This window comes from Gopherus evgoodei, chromosome 2 (genome assembly GCF_007399415.2).
Source record: "Gopherus evgoodei ecotype Sinaloan lineage chromosome 2, rGopEvg1_v1.p, whole genome shotgun sequence".
NCBI lineage: Eukaryota > Metazoa > Chordata > Testudines > Testudinidae > Gopherus > Gopherus evgoodei.
Window position 1 is genome coordinate 171,372,092 of NC_044323.1, and position 16,613 is coordinate 171,388,704.

The following is a 16,613-nucleotide window of genomic DNA, read 5'->3' on the forward strand; positions in this document are numbered from 1 at the left end:
CTTCTATCTAACCTCTACCATACTATATCTTCTAAATGCACAAATATATTTGATTATCAGAAATGTTGGTTTATATATGTTTGCTTAATGCTAGAGCATTTTTTTCTACGGGCATACTTAGCTATGGCACATTGTGAAAATGACAATGCTTGCTATTCTGTGTTGTCCATTTTTATTATGTTTTGACACGATTTGTGATATGAATGTGTGTTTGTCCCAGAGTCATTGATGACTCATACTGTTTAATTTGTTTGGTCAATGTGACAAACAGATATGGTGTTCTGGGAATGAAAAGCTTTTTCGTGTGTGGTTTTGAGCTCATGGACTGCTTTTCTTTGGATGTGATTAAGAAAAAATAGTAAGTTCTTTCAGTAGCTTTTGAGTGAGTGGTGGCAATTGCAGGATTTCATGACAGAAACACATTTGCTTTTTGATATTTGTAAATTTTGTGTTTATTTGTATTTGGAAGGAGAAAAAACAAGATGCATTAAAGAAGTGATGCTCACACTTCTATGAATCAATAGTTGTCAAGTCTTTCGTGCATCTCACTGCCATGAATGTGTGTCATTCTGTGCAGGCTTCCGCACTGGAGAATTCTGCAAAATGCCAGTTATAACCAAAGACAACTATAATTTGGACAATAGGGAGCTGCAAGATTTAAAACTAGACATCAGATAGTTCATTTATATGGCTTCCTCAGGAAGCAAGTGAAATTTCTTTTAACTCTTCTTTCAAGACAGTTTTAAATAACAATTGACAAAGTTTCAGCTTCCGCTTTTTTTTTAAATGCGCCACAATGAAAAGAATAAATAAAAAGGAATAAAAGATTTTCAAAATCTTTTCCTTCCACTAACATCTCCTGTTGTGATGAAATTTTAAACAGATTGATATAGAAAAGACAGTAGTTCTGCAAATATTTAGGAAAGTGTGAGGTTAAATATTATCCAAGCACTAAGCGAGGAAATAGAAATATCTAGTAAGGGGAGGGAAGGAATGTGTATACACTTAATGGTACACACACCACACTTCCATGGCATGTTCCCTTTCCCTAAAATCTACATCAGTTTGGATGTTGGTGCTGGTCCAACTGCAGCATTAACTCTCCCACCTTAGCATTAAATCTCCCTGGAGCTTATCTGCTGCATGGTGGGGGAGCCAGTGGCAGCCACAGGGGTAGAATGGAGCTGGCAAGAAGTGAGAAGGGGCATCTGTTCTGTAATTGTGACCAGAGAGTCATAGGGGCTGGGATCAGCCTCGGTGTTCCTCTAGTTAGAAAACCCCAGTCATGGTCAATCTTTGCTAAAAATAGGAGAGATTTGAGTAGATCTACAATTTTCCTAGTGGTTATTAAAGCACACACAACTATTAGAGCTATTTTGTGACCATAAATGTTTCCATTGTTGGATATGAAAATAAAGGAGCTGCCCCTGCTCCTACTGAGGTCAATGAGAGTTTTGCAATAGAATTCAGTGGGAAGAGGCCCCAAGTTTGAAATATGTTTTAAGAAAAAAATGGGACTTTCCTGAAGCACAGGTATTACCCCAAATATTCTCAGAGGTGGCCCCACAAGTTATTCTTTCCTTTCCATGTTTCAGGGATTTCCTTTTTGATCGGTCTTTCTTATTTCCTCTTGATAGAGACACCAAGCTTGTGACCTAGGCCCATAACTGGCGCCTCTGACTCAGTTTAACAGGCATCAGTAAACCCAAACTGTGAATGAAGATTGATTTAAATTAGAGAGAGAGAGGTTACACTGGGTTTTGTTTTACGCTTTAAGTAGTGATATCTTAAGTGATCAGATAGGGTGTTGAGCTTGATACAAAAAACCTATACGGATAACAGGGATGTTACTTAAGAGTCAAAAGGAGTTAAAAGTAAGTACATTTGTTTAAAATGAATCTGTGCCTAATGCTCACCCGTGTTTTAAAGTGTAAAATACAAGAACTGTTTTTCTTAGAGCTGCTTGTCAGAGAAGCATTTGTGTTAACAGTAGTTGAATTACAAAATGGGAGAAATGGTTGCAGAATTTACATGTTACTTTAGAGAAATAACAGTGACTTTTGTGAGTGCAAAAAACCTGGAGCATTTAAGGGGGGTGGGGAGCACAGGGAACTGTTGTGAAAGTAATGAGGAGAGGATCCAAACACCTCACCTGCTTTATCCCTAGGTGTAGAGGGAATTCAAAATTAGACTCCAGATGGCGAACAAACTCTGAACCATGTGAGCGTCCAGCCAATATCCCTCGGCAATGTTAATTTACAGCCTTATGAGTGAGCGCCTTGATTTTCTGCCAGTCCTAGCTAAAAGCACATTATACAAGGACTCTGTAACATAGTCAGCAATCCGTTCCAGGCCAGAACTTGGGCCACATATCTGTGAGCTGAAATTAGACAGCACAGCCTGTTAGCTGGCCCGGGAGACACAGGACAAACTAACAGATTTGTCTGTGTTCAGAGTCCTCAGTGAAAAGGTTCCCTATGTATTCATTACAGCCAAGTACTGTTCTCCACTGGCTGACGGGCACCACAGATACCAGGTTTTGTGTTTTATAAAAGTTGGTTTGCCAAAATTGTTGTTCCGGTTATTTAGAGGGTTTTGCATTATTAGATTTAGGTGCTGGGTTGCTTTGTTGTTGGATGAAAGACTAATCAGGGTGTGGCTAACAGCTGAACAAATCAGAAAAAATTAGAAAACCCTCTGAAAGAGGTTGTTTAACTGTAAGAATTTTGGTTTTCCTTATTACAGTGCAAGATACAAAAGTTGTCATAGTGGGGTTTTATATATATTATTAAATATGGAGTTGTAGCAGGGATCAATGATACATTTTCAGGAAAGGATAATTAATATTTCCTTGTCAGATATAAAAATTATCTTGGCCTGGTAATTAGCTCTTCAGACTCCCCCTGCACCCTGCCAAATTTTTTCCAGATTATCCAAATATCACAGGAAAACTTGACTTCATCCTGAGAGATTTTCATTACCTCTACAGCCTGATAATTTTGTATTCAGAGTCGCAAGGCCAGGGCCATATTCTGCCTCTCAGTCCTGCATGGTTCTGTGCACTTGTGTGGGGTGGTGACTGCCGAGTGCACTCTGCTGCCACTGATGTCTATAGGAGTTTGTAGGCACACAGCACCTTTAAGTATGAGTCCTGACGGAGACCAACAAGCTTTATGTTATGATATTGGTGAAGTATTTTTAATTGTTTAGGTAATGATCAGTGTTTAAATGTTTGTGGGGTTTTTTATGGATTGTTTTGCATTATTACTGCAGCGGGAACGATGTAGATTTTTAATTTGATTAGCAGGGAGGGAGGGCAACCTTCCCCCTCTACCCCTCCCCACTTCCATTGCAATATCTGAAAGGATGTTAATGTAAGGTTGCTAACTGTCCTGTGATTTTGTCCCTTACATTTTTCGAGGGCCATTTTATATCTGCTGTTACTAGTGACTTCTTCCACTCATGTGTTTCAATCAGCTCATTGACAACAGCGATCAGATGTTCAAAGAGTTAATTTGATCTTTGTTGTCTACCCAGCCTGCTAAACAAACTTCTTGCACTTGTCTTATCAGTAAGTAGGGTGACAAGAGAGCAAGTGTGAAAAATTGGAAGGGGAGGTAATAATTGCCTATATCAGACAAAGCTCCTAATATCAGGACATCTGATCACCCTACCAGTAAGGCTAGGTAACAAACACCTTTCTAGAAGAAATTCTTGCTAGTGTGTAAAGGTGGAATTCACTCCTGTGAAGAAGGTCAATACGTGGCTACTCTATTGGTACAATAGTGGCACAGCTGTAGTGCTGTGATAATACCATTATAACCCTGTAGTGTAGATGCAGATTATAGCAACAGAAAGAGTTTTTCCTTTGCTGTAGAAACTCTGCCTCCCTGAGTGATGGTAGCTAGGTCCACAGAAACAGTCTTCCATTCACCTAGCTGTGTCTACTCTGGGGGTTATGTTGGCATAGCTACTCTCAGGATGTGGATGTACCACTTAGGGCTTAAATGAAACACAGTGGCACATAACCCTTGTTCTTCCCCTCTGAGCAGGGGTGAATTTCACCCGGTATGATAGTTAGTCTATTGATTAATGGATGCACAAGCTTAAAGGACAATACATGGATTTAGCCTTAAGGATCATAACTATGGGTACTGAAAAGATTAAAAAGCACTTCAGAAAAATGAATGGAGGGAGACTCAATGGGTTTGCAATACTCTAGGATTATTACAAACTTTTTTGAGAAGCTGGGTGTGAGGAGCTGCTCCTTTGTGAGCATTCATGGGAAAATTTAGGGCAGGCAAAATTAGAGATCTCTTTTTGTAAATGTAGCTTGTTATTTTCTGTCCATTCAAGGTTTTTCTGAGGGGACTGTCACCACAGTCTCTAGTGCACATTTGGCTGTCAGGTCCGAAATGCATTCTGACTCACACCAGACTTACTTCCCCTTCATCTTGTTCTCCTCATCATCTTACTGCACTTCTGCCCAGGTCACTAGTGCCATTACAGATGCTCATCTCTCAGCCTTTCAGAAAGGAACCAGTGCTTGCACTCAGTGACAACAGGGAAAGGAGAGTCTGGAGTGGGCACGTACTGGGATTGTTTGCATAGGTTTTGCCTCTCTAGTGGAGAAACTTACATGATCTCCTCTCCACATGTCAAATGTCATTCTAAAAAAGAGGTGCCTCCCTAACTTGCCTCCAACCCCTTTTAGGGCCAATTGAACTAAGCCCTTAATATCTCAATACCTATGGGGACTGATGATAATGGCAGAAAACCTGTAAGAATAAAAGAAACATAATATTTCTTATTCTTAGTGTTGGTTAATAGTGCTATTATAATTTCTCAATGTCTTTATAAAAAGTTGCTCAGCAAAGAAGCAGTTAGTCACATCAGACAGCTAGATAAATGGTAGAGCCAAAAGGCAGTCATGGCCTAGGATTTCCAAAATCTGAGGTGCATCTGCCTCCTATATTTCATATAATGGTGGCCCATCAAACATTGGATGTTACATCTTGATGTTTGGGGCCCTTGTGTGAAAATCCAGACTCTCTAAAATATGACCTTGACCAAACGTCCTTCTCTTTTGATGAATTCTGTTCAATTCTGGTTCTCTATATGGTGCCTTATCACCATGGTACCTGAGCAGCAGTGACTCAGGTTTGGGCTCCAGAGAAGAAAGAATTTGGGTGAAAAATATAAAGTGTTTGAATGGAAGTTAAATGCCATTGTTTGAGGTGCCAACCCACTTTTTAGTGTTCTTATGGAAAATTCCTACATTGCATTCTTTTTCTAGGAGCAGGTCTTGTTGCGTTATATGCCCAAAAGCAGGATTCTGCTATTGACAACACTAAAAGACACCCCTGGTTTAATAGGTGGATCTTTGCTTATATGGCCCCTTTTTGACATGGCTGTTTTCTAGGTCTCCTCTGGAAGATTCCCTAGCTGCTTGGTACTTGATTTATCTACTTTGGAAGGATGAAACCTGAATTGACTTGCTTGCTGGGACCCAAGCTCATAATTCCAGAAGGCCTAGGTATGATAAAATTAAAGCTCAGACCACTTGGCCATACCGTTTGAATAATCTTACCGAAGGTTCAGTCCTGCAAGCACTTAGACCGCAATTCTGCAATAATCTCTGTGTAGGAAGACACCTGATTTAACAAGGCAATTGGTGTGAGTGCAGGAGTTCACCTCAGTACTGTCAATCCCAGGTGTTTAAAAAACAGAAGTTGGATCCCCAAAAAATCATGACATTGGCTTGAAAAATCACAAGATTTTTAAAAACATACATTTGAAGTTCTGTTTATTTGCCTTCTGGCTTTGAACCTTTCAAGCTTCTCTCTGCAACCATGAAGGCTAGAAACCCAATTCACATGACTCCAGTATCTAGGACTTTAGGAAAATCAGATGTTAAGAGATTTGCAATTAAAATCATGTGAATTGGCAATGCTCCCACAGAGCTCATTGCAGGATGATGGTTTTATATGCAGCCTAGTGTGTCAACAGAACTATTAAGTAGCAAACGCTACACTCTAGTATTTACAGGATCACACTCATAAGATGTTTGCTAACAGAGGGAAAAGTAAAATCTTACTAACAATTCAAATTCATAACAAGTAACTCACAGTGTATTTTATTATTTCTTCACAATATTAACTAGACAGACATAGAAAGTTTAATGGCAACATGTAACAGTTTAAACACAAAGAACAATGTAATCATATTAAACAATAATAAACTGGCAAACTACTTTACCTTACATACATCATCCAAGATAATGGATAAAGGATATCTGCTTATATACAATGATGCTGGTGATATTTAAAAGTCAAATATTCAGAAGAAAAAATGCTCTTTAAATAAAAATATACATGATTTTTTATGTGTGATGGAGTTCTTAATGCTTTATAACTTAGTTGTAAGGATTTCAATCCAGGATGAAGCTACATTAACTTTTAGCACAGGAGTACATTTTAAAAACCAGTTTAGATTAAATTGATTCCCTTGCCTTCCTGTTGCTTAGTTTTGTTTTAAAGATAAATAGGAATGCAAAATAAAACTTCATTTTTCTAGTTTCAGAGGATATTTACACTCCAAAAGAGTGAATCCAAAAAAGTTTAACTTATCATACATGGTATTAGGAGTCATTAACAAATAATGTGATTGAATCTATATGCTATCTTGTTTAAAAAAAATTAGAAATCCAGGCTCTTTGCACATACAACTTCATCACACTTTTCATCAACATTTAAAAAGATTTCTGCATATGAAATTAGTGCAGATACATAGCCAACCACATCACCATGCAGAACTTCCACTGAGGTGAATGGGAGGTTTGTGTATGCAAGGACAAGAAGTTTGGGTCTCATAACCTGCACCTTACAGCATCCCATATTGACCTTCACATGCAAAAGTCTGTTTCCAAAGGAATTATTCCAGTCTGTAGCTGTGTGCTTTTTCACAGCTCACAACAGGAAACTAGGAAAATATTATATTAATTGTAATTAGGGGTTGATGTACAAACATGTAGATAGTTACGATTGAAATTTACTTCTTGGGCCATCGTGGCCAAGCTTCTATATCATACAAGACTGTGTGTACAAACCCCACTCACCTTTCAGCCCTCACTAGCCCACTTCTCTCTGTAGCTTCAGTTACCACAACAGACATGTTATTCCATTGTCCGATCCAATGTCTGAACTACCAAGAACTATCCTCTGTCTCTCATCTAATTTCTCCATACTTCGTTTTAGGCTTTCCCCTTGGTTTAGAACTCTTATTTACCCTATACATACAGACCTTTGTTTTCAGTTTTTATTTTATTTAATTTCCCCCGGGAATTTATCAGTGTTTATAAACACAACTACAAAAACAGGTGGGAAACTCAGTGCAAAAAACGATTCATAATTTTTCTGGGTAAATGTTGGGGTTTATTTTGGTGGATGGAAAGATGGGCAGGGGGAAAAAGTATTCAGTAGATTAACGCTTTGAATTCCGTTCATCCATGTGGGTTGCTGAACTAAAACAGAACTCAAAACACATTGCTACCTCTGAGTTTAAGAAAACAGTATCTCTCTAATCCCCAAATAAAACTTTTCACTTGAATAAACAGTTTACTGTTGTAGACTTAGCCTATAAACATTTAATAATTGGGCCACATCATTTGCAGCGCATACACATAACTTCAGCCTTTTCTCCTGTTTCTGTTTTTTTTAAACTTTTGAATATTTCCTTGTGTTCTGAAACATTTTTTGAGACAGATTTTCGTTTTCTTCCCATTTTAGTGTGTCAGATATTTAAACTGTTATCTGCTAACAGCTTGAAATGTGTACCTGGTGGGTGAGATTCATCAGTATATTTAGATACACACGCACTTCAAAGCTTACATGTGTGCCTTCTAGACTAATACATAGCCTTACTTCAACAGGCAGCTTTGCATGTACACACATATATATCATACAATGTATTGTATTTTCCTAATAAAACAAGTTGGTTTTAATCTATTTGAATGATACAAAAGTAGGGTGAAAAAATGAAAAATACTTTTTGTAAAACCCAGTAAATTTTAGGTAAAAATCAGTTAAAACTGAAAACAAAGGGGCTTACCGGTACATTGTGAAACTATAATAAATCTCATATGATCTTTGAAGTTTTTGTTTAAAAAAACAAGACCTTTTTCTTTATTATTTTATTGAAAAACAAAGCCCAAAAGAATTAAAGGACAAAAAAAAATGTGGTACAGTAACATCAAATATCTGATCTGGTTTGTAGATTGCTGCTAGAATGAACAAGGCTTTACTTAAGTACTTGTGGGGGGAGGGGATTTTGTAACCTTTTGCTCTGTCTATCTTCATTGCCTATCATTCTTTTTTTTTTCACCTAGATGAACGGTGGCCAAATTTCTCAGACACTTTTATCCTCAGTCATGGAGGTACATCAATGATCTATCTCCTCACTACGGGCTGGTCTACACTACGTGGGAAAATCGATCTTAGATATGCAACTTCAGCTATGTGAATAATGTAGCTGAAGTCGAAGTATCTAAGATCGAATTACTCACCGTCCTCATGGCGTGGGATCGATGTCCGCGGCTCCTCCTGTCGATTCTGCAACTCCGTTCGGGTTGGTGGAATTATGGAATCGATATAAGCACGTTCGGGGATCGATATATCACGTCTAGATGAGACGCGATACATCGATCCCTGAGCAATCGATTGCTACCCGCCGATACGGCGGGTAGTGAAGACGTACCCTACACTTCTTAACACCTCTTCCCATGTTGTCCCTTGGTTCTCCACAGCCAAGTAACTTTAGAAGTGCAACTATTTATATGTTTAGCTTCTTTTTACAGATTGCCACCAGGACTGATCCAGGGTGAGAAGTGATTTTTAATTGAAATGTAGTTTTGGAGCATGACAGTAAGGCCTTGCATATTGTAGAGAAAGTTTTGTTTCACACAGTAACAAAGAAAATGGAAGTAACAGGAATCACTGGGAAAGCAAGAGGGTCGAGGGGGAGATTTTTTTAAACAAGTTCAAGCTTTTATATACATTCAATGTTTCTAGTATGGTGATTAATAATAAATGCATCATCAACTTACAGCTAACGCAGCCACAATATTGTACAATTCTGCAGTCAGAATGGGAAAGCTCCATTATCTGTTTAATAAAATAACCATTAACAGTTGCCTTGACTTTTTTAACTTATTAACTAATATGCTGGGAATCCCAGTGAACAGATACAACAGAACACAAATTGGCAGCATCTACATAATCATCTCTGTAATGTGACTACTTCATATTACTTCTAAAGCAGCTTTGAAAAATCTTGCCACTGGAGGATAGTTCAAAATAAACTCTATCCAAATTATCTGGTAATATAGCAGCACAGGAATTTATAGTTACTCTTTTTATATTTTTTGATAATGTAAACCATCAATAAACAATTCAACGATGAAAAAGTTCAAGGTCAAATTATTATTTTTAATGGGGGGTTAATAGGCACAAACTGAAATGAAGACTAGATTGTGGAATGTGGATTGAAACAGTAGTACAGTGCCAATTCTAGTTCAGCTTTGTACCCGGCTTTCCATAAATTAAACCTGCTAGGTTGAAAAACTAAGACCACATTCAGTTCCTAATATGTGGTTCCCTATTATTTTTAAATATTTTTCATAAGTGCCTTGCACAAATGCATATAGTTTTGACATTTCAGGTGTTTTTACTCAGAGTTTAAAAACAGATCACATTTGCTTTAGAAACATTAGTTCCATTAAATGTTTCTGTAAAATTAAAATAATTTTAAATTTGAAATGCAACGCTCACTCCATCTTTGCCCACAGAAAGTGTAGGTGCCATGACTAAATAGCAATAAAAATGCTGAGATGCACAAATCTAAAAAAAGCAGCTTTGAAGAAATCACATCAATTACAGCCTTAACAATGAACATATTACATTCCTAAATTACTGCAGATATTGCATATAATGCCACAACGTTATATTATTGAAATCACAAGGTTGACTCTGCATAGTTTTTCATTGTATTGTTTTCACTCTGAAAGTACTTGTATGTTGTTCCTGTCCTTTTATCCAGAGCTTTCTGACTTGTCCCTGGATGTACATTTAGCCACAAAGTTCATATTCTGACAGTTTCATAGTAAAAAAATAAAAACACTTGACTTAGAGATTTTTAAGGTGGAATTCATAGAAGCCGAAAGGTTGTTAAAGCCCACCTTAAAGTATGTTGACATGTCTAAGATATATGGTTCAGGATTTATGCAGTTGTTATAAAGCTGTATATTAAGTATTCTGAATTAATCTTATTGAAGTTGCATTTATTGTTCAGGAAGCTGACTCAGTCCATCCTTTCCCCCTCTTTAGTCTCCCCTGAAATGACAATAGGCACCTAAGGAATCTGGATGTCAGTGAGTCTCTGTCCAACTAGAGGATTAGAACAATTTCTTCATCTTCTTTATTTCTGCAGAAAGTCTTAAGAAATAATTAGCATGAAATACTTCGGCGGGGGGGGGGGGTGAGATGGGGGAAAGAATACAGGTCATCTGACTTCTTTGTTATGAAAATGTACGTGATTTTGGTGTCCAGTTTGATAAACAAGTATAGTTCAAGCTAATCTGGAACTCAGATGAGGTCTGTTTCTTGCCAAATACATTTAAACCTTTTTCAACTTTCAGGGATTTAGAGACCAAACTTAATTGGTTTCAAAACCCTAGAGGAGCTCAGCAAGTAAACAGGATCAGTTGCATATATGAGCCCACTAAAATGGGACACAAGTCAGGACTCCAGACTCCAGCTGTGCTCTGCAGAGGCAGGCACTTACGGTCTCACGGTTTCTGTGTGTGTAGCTGTAAAAGACATTTTACTGCTGAGGAAATCATTGAAACAGTAATTTCTTGCATGTCAAAAGGATTTCATTTCATGCGCTCATAAAGAGTATCTGAATTGCCATATCATCCTTTTAAGGTATCAGATGATACTGTTATGATTATGATGTATTGGCACAATTTGGTAGCTTAAAAATACTTTCATAAAATATATGCAATCGTATTTCAAACTGTTGTCCTGCCAGGAGACTCCTGTAGATAGCTGTCCGAGAAGTTGCTATTCTGACACCAAGTATGTACCATATTGAATTGTATACTAATGTCAGTACTTGCCAGCTGGAAATAATTCTAACTTCACTCCCTCTGATTTTTTTAGGATCCCATCTCCTTGGATCTGTGAGAAATTGTAGTAAAATCAACAAAATTACACAGTCTGAAGCAGCCCAAGCAACTGCTCTCCCAAGAGAAAGCAGGTAGGTCTTTGTCAGTATATTTAATCCATCCAGCTGCATTAATTTATTTAAAAAAAAAAAGCTTAAGGTGTTTGGGGCTCATTACAATTCATAACAATATTATGTGATACTCGGATATAAACTGTTTGTAGAGTTTCTGAAAATAGCAAGTTAAATGTAAATATCTTTAATAAATAACTGTTTCCTGCAATGTAAAAAATAAATGATACCTCTCTTTGGCAGTAATAGCTGATTTATATTTAGCCAGGAACTTCTGCTCATAAAACTAATATCATTGTGCTACTGGAAAAAACATATTATTGTATTGTTTCGTAAGACGTTTGTAATCCATGGTTAGATGGTTGACTTCACTTATGTCCCAGATAAGCGCCCAGGGTGATGCAAGCTCCCACCAGAGCCAGACTTAGGATAGTCTTCAAAGAGATCCAGGAGAAATCAAACACAGGCCTCATGTTCCTGCCGTACAATTCCACAAAGGCATCCTGGGTTGGGAGGAAGGGAAATAGGAATATGAGATTCCATAGCAATATGATATGCAGACAAGAACAAAAGACGTGTTCATTAAAGCTCCATTAATAATAATAATAAACACAAATTATTCAGAGAAACTAAGAAAAGCACAAGAATGAGCTCTTCCATACATGCAGGTAACTCCGGAACCATTTTAGCATACAAACTACTACTAAAATTTTAAGTTCTTTAGGTCAGGAATCGTCTTTTTGTACAGCACCTAACACAATGTGCTCCTGGTGCTACTATAATGCAAATAATAATAATTAATAATAAAGCAAGTCTGAGCACCTTGACCTCCTATTGATGTCACTGGTATTTGTGGGTGCTCAGAACTTCTGAAAATGAGGCCACTTTTGTTTAGTTTCCTAAATGTGGATTTAGGACCTTAACTTTAGGCAGACAGGTTTCTTTTTAATGAAAAGGTGGCTTTTGATGGCTTTTATTTTGTGACCAGGCTGAGCTTTACATTTTCTTATATATGTGTAGTCTCTCAAGTGCATAGAAAACTGTTTTACGGACCAAAAAACTAACCTTTTTAATGAAAGGTGTCAAAACCATCTAGATACTGGGGGAAAAGATGAAGACTTTCTGAAGTTGTGCGTGACTTATGAATACAAAAAGATTTGTGCCGTTGAAAGGATTAGTAATCATACTAATAATGCTTTGCACTTACATAGTGTCTTTCTTCCAAGGAGCTCAGAGCTCTTTACAAATATTAAGTAAGCCTTCTTCTATCCCTGAGGGTAGTTAAATGAAGAGAGAGGTTAAAGGACTTTCAAAATGTCTCAAATTAAATTGGTGATAGAGTTTGGAATATAATTGTGGTTCCCAGTTTCCTGTTGTAATTCCTATGCTCTGCTACCCAAATATTATATATATAGTGCTAGCTCCTACCATTGTTTTTAAAGGTTTTGGTGGCAGGGCTTCAATTTGTTGTAGAAAATAAACATTCTTTTTTTTTCAGTTGTACTTCCTGTAAAATGTCTCTGGGAATCTATAATGTTACATTTTATACGAGGCAAATAGCCTCCTAAAATGCACAAGTAATTCATGAATTACAGCAACAGACGGGAAAAAGCCACAGTGTAAATTACATGAAATAACAATAAACCTTTCAACCATGCTGTGTGTTTTCCATAAGATATGGACATATTATAGTACTTTATGCTGTCCTTTGTCATCTGATATCACTAGCTATTGTAGGTCAGAATGGAAAGGTTAGTTTTTGCCACAAGAGGGCATGTATGTTTTTTACATTTTGCTATTCAAATCCTGTTCAGTAGAAGTTTGGCTCTGAGGGAGATGTACTTAAATGGAGAAATCATGTCTACTTCCACAATTTCTCTTTATAATAAGTGATACTGGACCAAATCCGGCACCCCATACTGAGGCAAAACTCCTGTTGATTTCAGTGGGTGTATTGCCTGAGTTAGGGACCTAAACCCCACAGTCCCTAACTCAGGCAATACACCCATAGCATGACTGTGTGCAGAAAATACATCTCTCTTCATATAGTTTTTTGACATTTTGTTCCTTTAGGCCAATATTTTCAAACTTGTGTTTCTACAGTTACTTAAATCCATATATGGGCACCTAAATAAAAGTCTGATTTTCAATTATGCTTCCATAGAAGCTCTGAGGACTGAGAAAATCAGGCCACTTTTATTTGAGTGCCTAACTTCAGAAACACAAGGTTAATAATGCCGTTCTTAATGTTTTGTTGTGTTATGTTGGGTTGTAAAACACATTTGCTGTGCTGTTTTTCAAAAAGCACCTTTTACTCCACCTCCTTATGGCTATGAGACAACACAAACTGGGCTGAATCCTGCAATCCCCATTGTAGACTCTCACTGATTTCAATGGGAATTTTGTCAGTGTCGGCAGTTCAAGATCAAGCCTTATAAAAATTCGCCAAGGACAAAGTTCAACATACAACAATAAAACTATAGGAAAGAATAGAGGAAATTTGGGGAAAAAAAAGGATTGAGAAAATGCAAGTCACATAAAAGTTTTTAAAGGTAAACTTCAGTGGTGCTCTTTCTACAGTCTTGATCCTACTTCCATTACACCAATGGGTGCAGAAACATATCCTGTATCAACCCACCCCCATTCCCCAGGTTTAGAGGATGCTCAGCCCAATTTATTACAAAAACTATTGTTAGGAACCCAATAGAGAGAGCTCTTGGTGCCTGGCATGAAAGTAGATGAGAGGGATGCGCTAACACAATGCAAAAGCCCTGACTAATGGCTCAAGAAAAGGAATGTCAGCACAAAACGTTCAGCATGAAATAGTTTTTATTATTGAGACGATTATAACAACAAGATGAACCCAACCTTCTGGTTTCTGTACTATATATTACAAGTAGCTACTTTATGGGTGACTTTTTATTGCGCTTTTGCCTTCTCAAACATCCTGATTAGGCTTATTTCCGAAGCCTGTTTGAACAGCCTGTCACTATTTGTTTAAGTTTCAAACCTGTTTTAAATAAACACATGCCCATTTTATGTATTAAAACAACAGAAGAGGGGGGCCTGCCCCCTGTTCCCAGTGAAAACTGCTTTTAATGCCAAGAGAACTCTAAACTGTATACAGACTGTTCCATAAGTTAGGTCTCTTTCTATATATATGTACATTAGTACTTGTAATTGGAATTTCGTAATCTAAATGAGTGTCTGTATAAAAAAAAACAACCCACACATGACTTGACACAAACTGTTTGAAATCCTCTGAGAAATATTCTCCTAGGGTTAAAATGCTTTGCACCTACACAGAGGCTCAGAGCCTGGATCCTGTCTACAAAGCTGCTATGCTTACTGAAAAGGCTTGTAGAATTTGAGAGAATGGTAACTCTTGTAGGTTTTCATTTTCAACAGAACTTCACAGAAAGTTATGCCCCAGTATAGAATTCTCTAGGACAGTTCAAAAACCCTAGAGAAAAAATTTCCTTCTCTATGAAACTCTATAGGTTTTTGAAAATAATTTCTATAGAACCCTACTACACTCCTATTATAACAAAACCCACCCTTTTACTTTAATCTGTTTAAATTATGTTGGATTTTTCCATAAGGGAAGGGGGTGGTGAGGGAGGGATGGAATTCTCATGTACCTGCTACATTCTCTTCTATAGTAGGAAAAGGACTGGTGGTGGATCTATGGAGCTGTGTATACATCACTACCAAACTGCCCAAGCTGCATGGAAGTCTTGGCCATGATGTTCTGCTCCACTATACACACCCACAGGAGTTGGAGAGAGGATCTACCCGCCCCCCCCCAATAACCAGCCATCTCTAGTTAGCCACCCAATCATTACTGAAGGGTAATATTGCTGCAAATTTATAAAGGCTCAGTATAATTGCTACATAATCTGCCTCTCTTGTACAGTTCAGGCTGGGCCCACCTGTTTTAGGCTGTGTAGAACTAAGTATTTCCCATATGCTGAGCCCAGTGATGCATTAACAATGTGAGTTTTCTTCATTGAAAATATAAAGGGAAAAACCAGCTTAAGTGCCACACTCTGCATTTATTAGTAAGGGGGTGGTGGGCAGAGCAAACATGAGGAAGTAAAGACTTCCTTTTTCTACCTGAATCAAACAGCTGGTGAGGAAGTGACTTTATTTCCCTTGTTATCATTGGTTGACAGGATATCCTCTTGAGCCACATTGTACTGAATGAAGTGCCTATGAGACTTCCATTTCACTGATCGGGAATTGCCTTGTAGCTATTTTATGCTGCCCTTTCTGTGACTCCAAAATAAACAAACAAACAACACTAATTCTAGGCTTTTGAAGAAACTTTCATGACACAGCTTTACAGAGAATGACATAATTGCTGATGCTGAGAGTAAGTGGATGAATGACTCTTCACTTCTCCCTTGCCTTGATATGAAAAGCCTAAATTTTCATAAATCTCTAGCTTTAGGAGAAGGATTGAGAATTGACTAAATCAGCCACTGTCTTATAAATAAAACCTCATTTAAATGTTATCCTGCAAGTAACAAGACTGCTCCTGGAACATGAAAAAATAGACAAACATCTTGCTGTTTTTCAGAAGAGTTAATTGTTATTTTATGTAAATACAGACTGAGTACGTATGCAAATAAGAGCAGCTCTGATCTACAGTACGTTGTGCCTGGTTTTGGTGTTTCACGGTCCTGACATTTACAGAGGCCAATAGCTTTACCCTTGGAGTGTGGAAATGTTAGCAGCCCAGCAGGGTCTGCTTTTCAAATCTTCCTGCAAAAAAAATCTGTGGTGAGCACCAGCAGGGAAGCATCAGGGGCTGGGCTTGGTTCATTATGTTCATCATTGTGATGATAGGGATTTTACGCCCTACATCTCACATCTGGGCAACCCACTATGCAATACATCAAAGCACTGCATTATTTTCCAATCTCCTATTTTCCTGTAGTGGAACTGGACTGGATTTGACTCTCTCTCATGTTTCCCAAAAGGTTAACCTTAAGTCTACCGCTGGCCTTGCCCTGGATTTTCATATTGTCCCTGCTAGCTCCTACCTGCTAAGATTTAACAAGGGCTTAACTGAGTGAACAAAAGGAATGTAGTTGTATCTGCCAAAGGCTAACACTTTTCAACCCATTTGGACAAAGTATCTCTCACAATGGTGGCCTTCCTAAACTGTTCCTTATTTGTACCACGTGTTAGTGCAAACAGCTGCCTTAACAACCCCACAATCTCAGGGGCAAATCGTACAGTTCTTATTCAGGCAACACTTCCATTCAATGGAAATAGTGCCAGAATAAAGACTGCAAAATATGGCCCTCAGA

The 16,613-nt window shown here is 37.8% G+C and overlaps 1 protein-coding gene across 4 annotated transcripts in view; it reads right to left on the minus strand.

Annotated features, from left to right (window-relative positions):
* Positions 1–8,699: 8,699 nt before the first annotated feature.
* BCL2 (BCL2 apoptosis regulator) overlaps positions 8,700–16,613 on the minus strand; it is a 133,543-nt gene continuing 125,629 nt past the window's right edge. For all 4 annotated transcript variants that reach the window (XM_030552267.1, XM_030552269.1, XM_030552268.1 and 1 more), the window contains one exon: positions 8,700–11,798. In XM_030552267.1, coding sequence (XP_030408127.1) covers positions 11,664–11,798 — 135 coding nt within the window. In that variant the 3' untranslated portion in view covers positions 8,700–11,663. The remainder of the gene's footprint in view (positions 11,799–16,613) is intronic.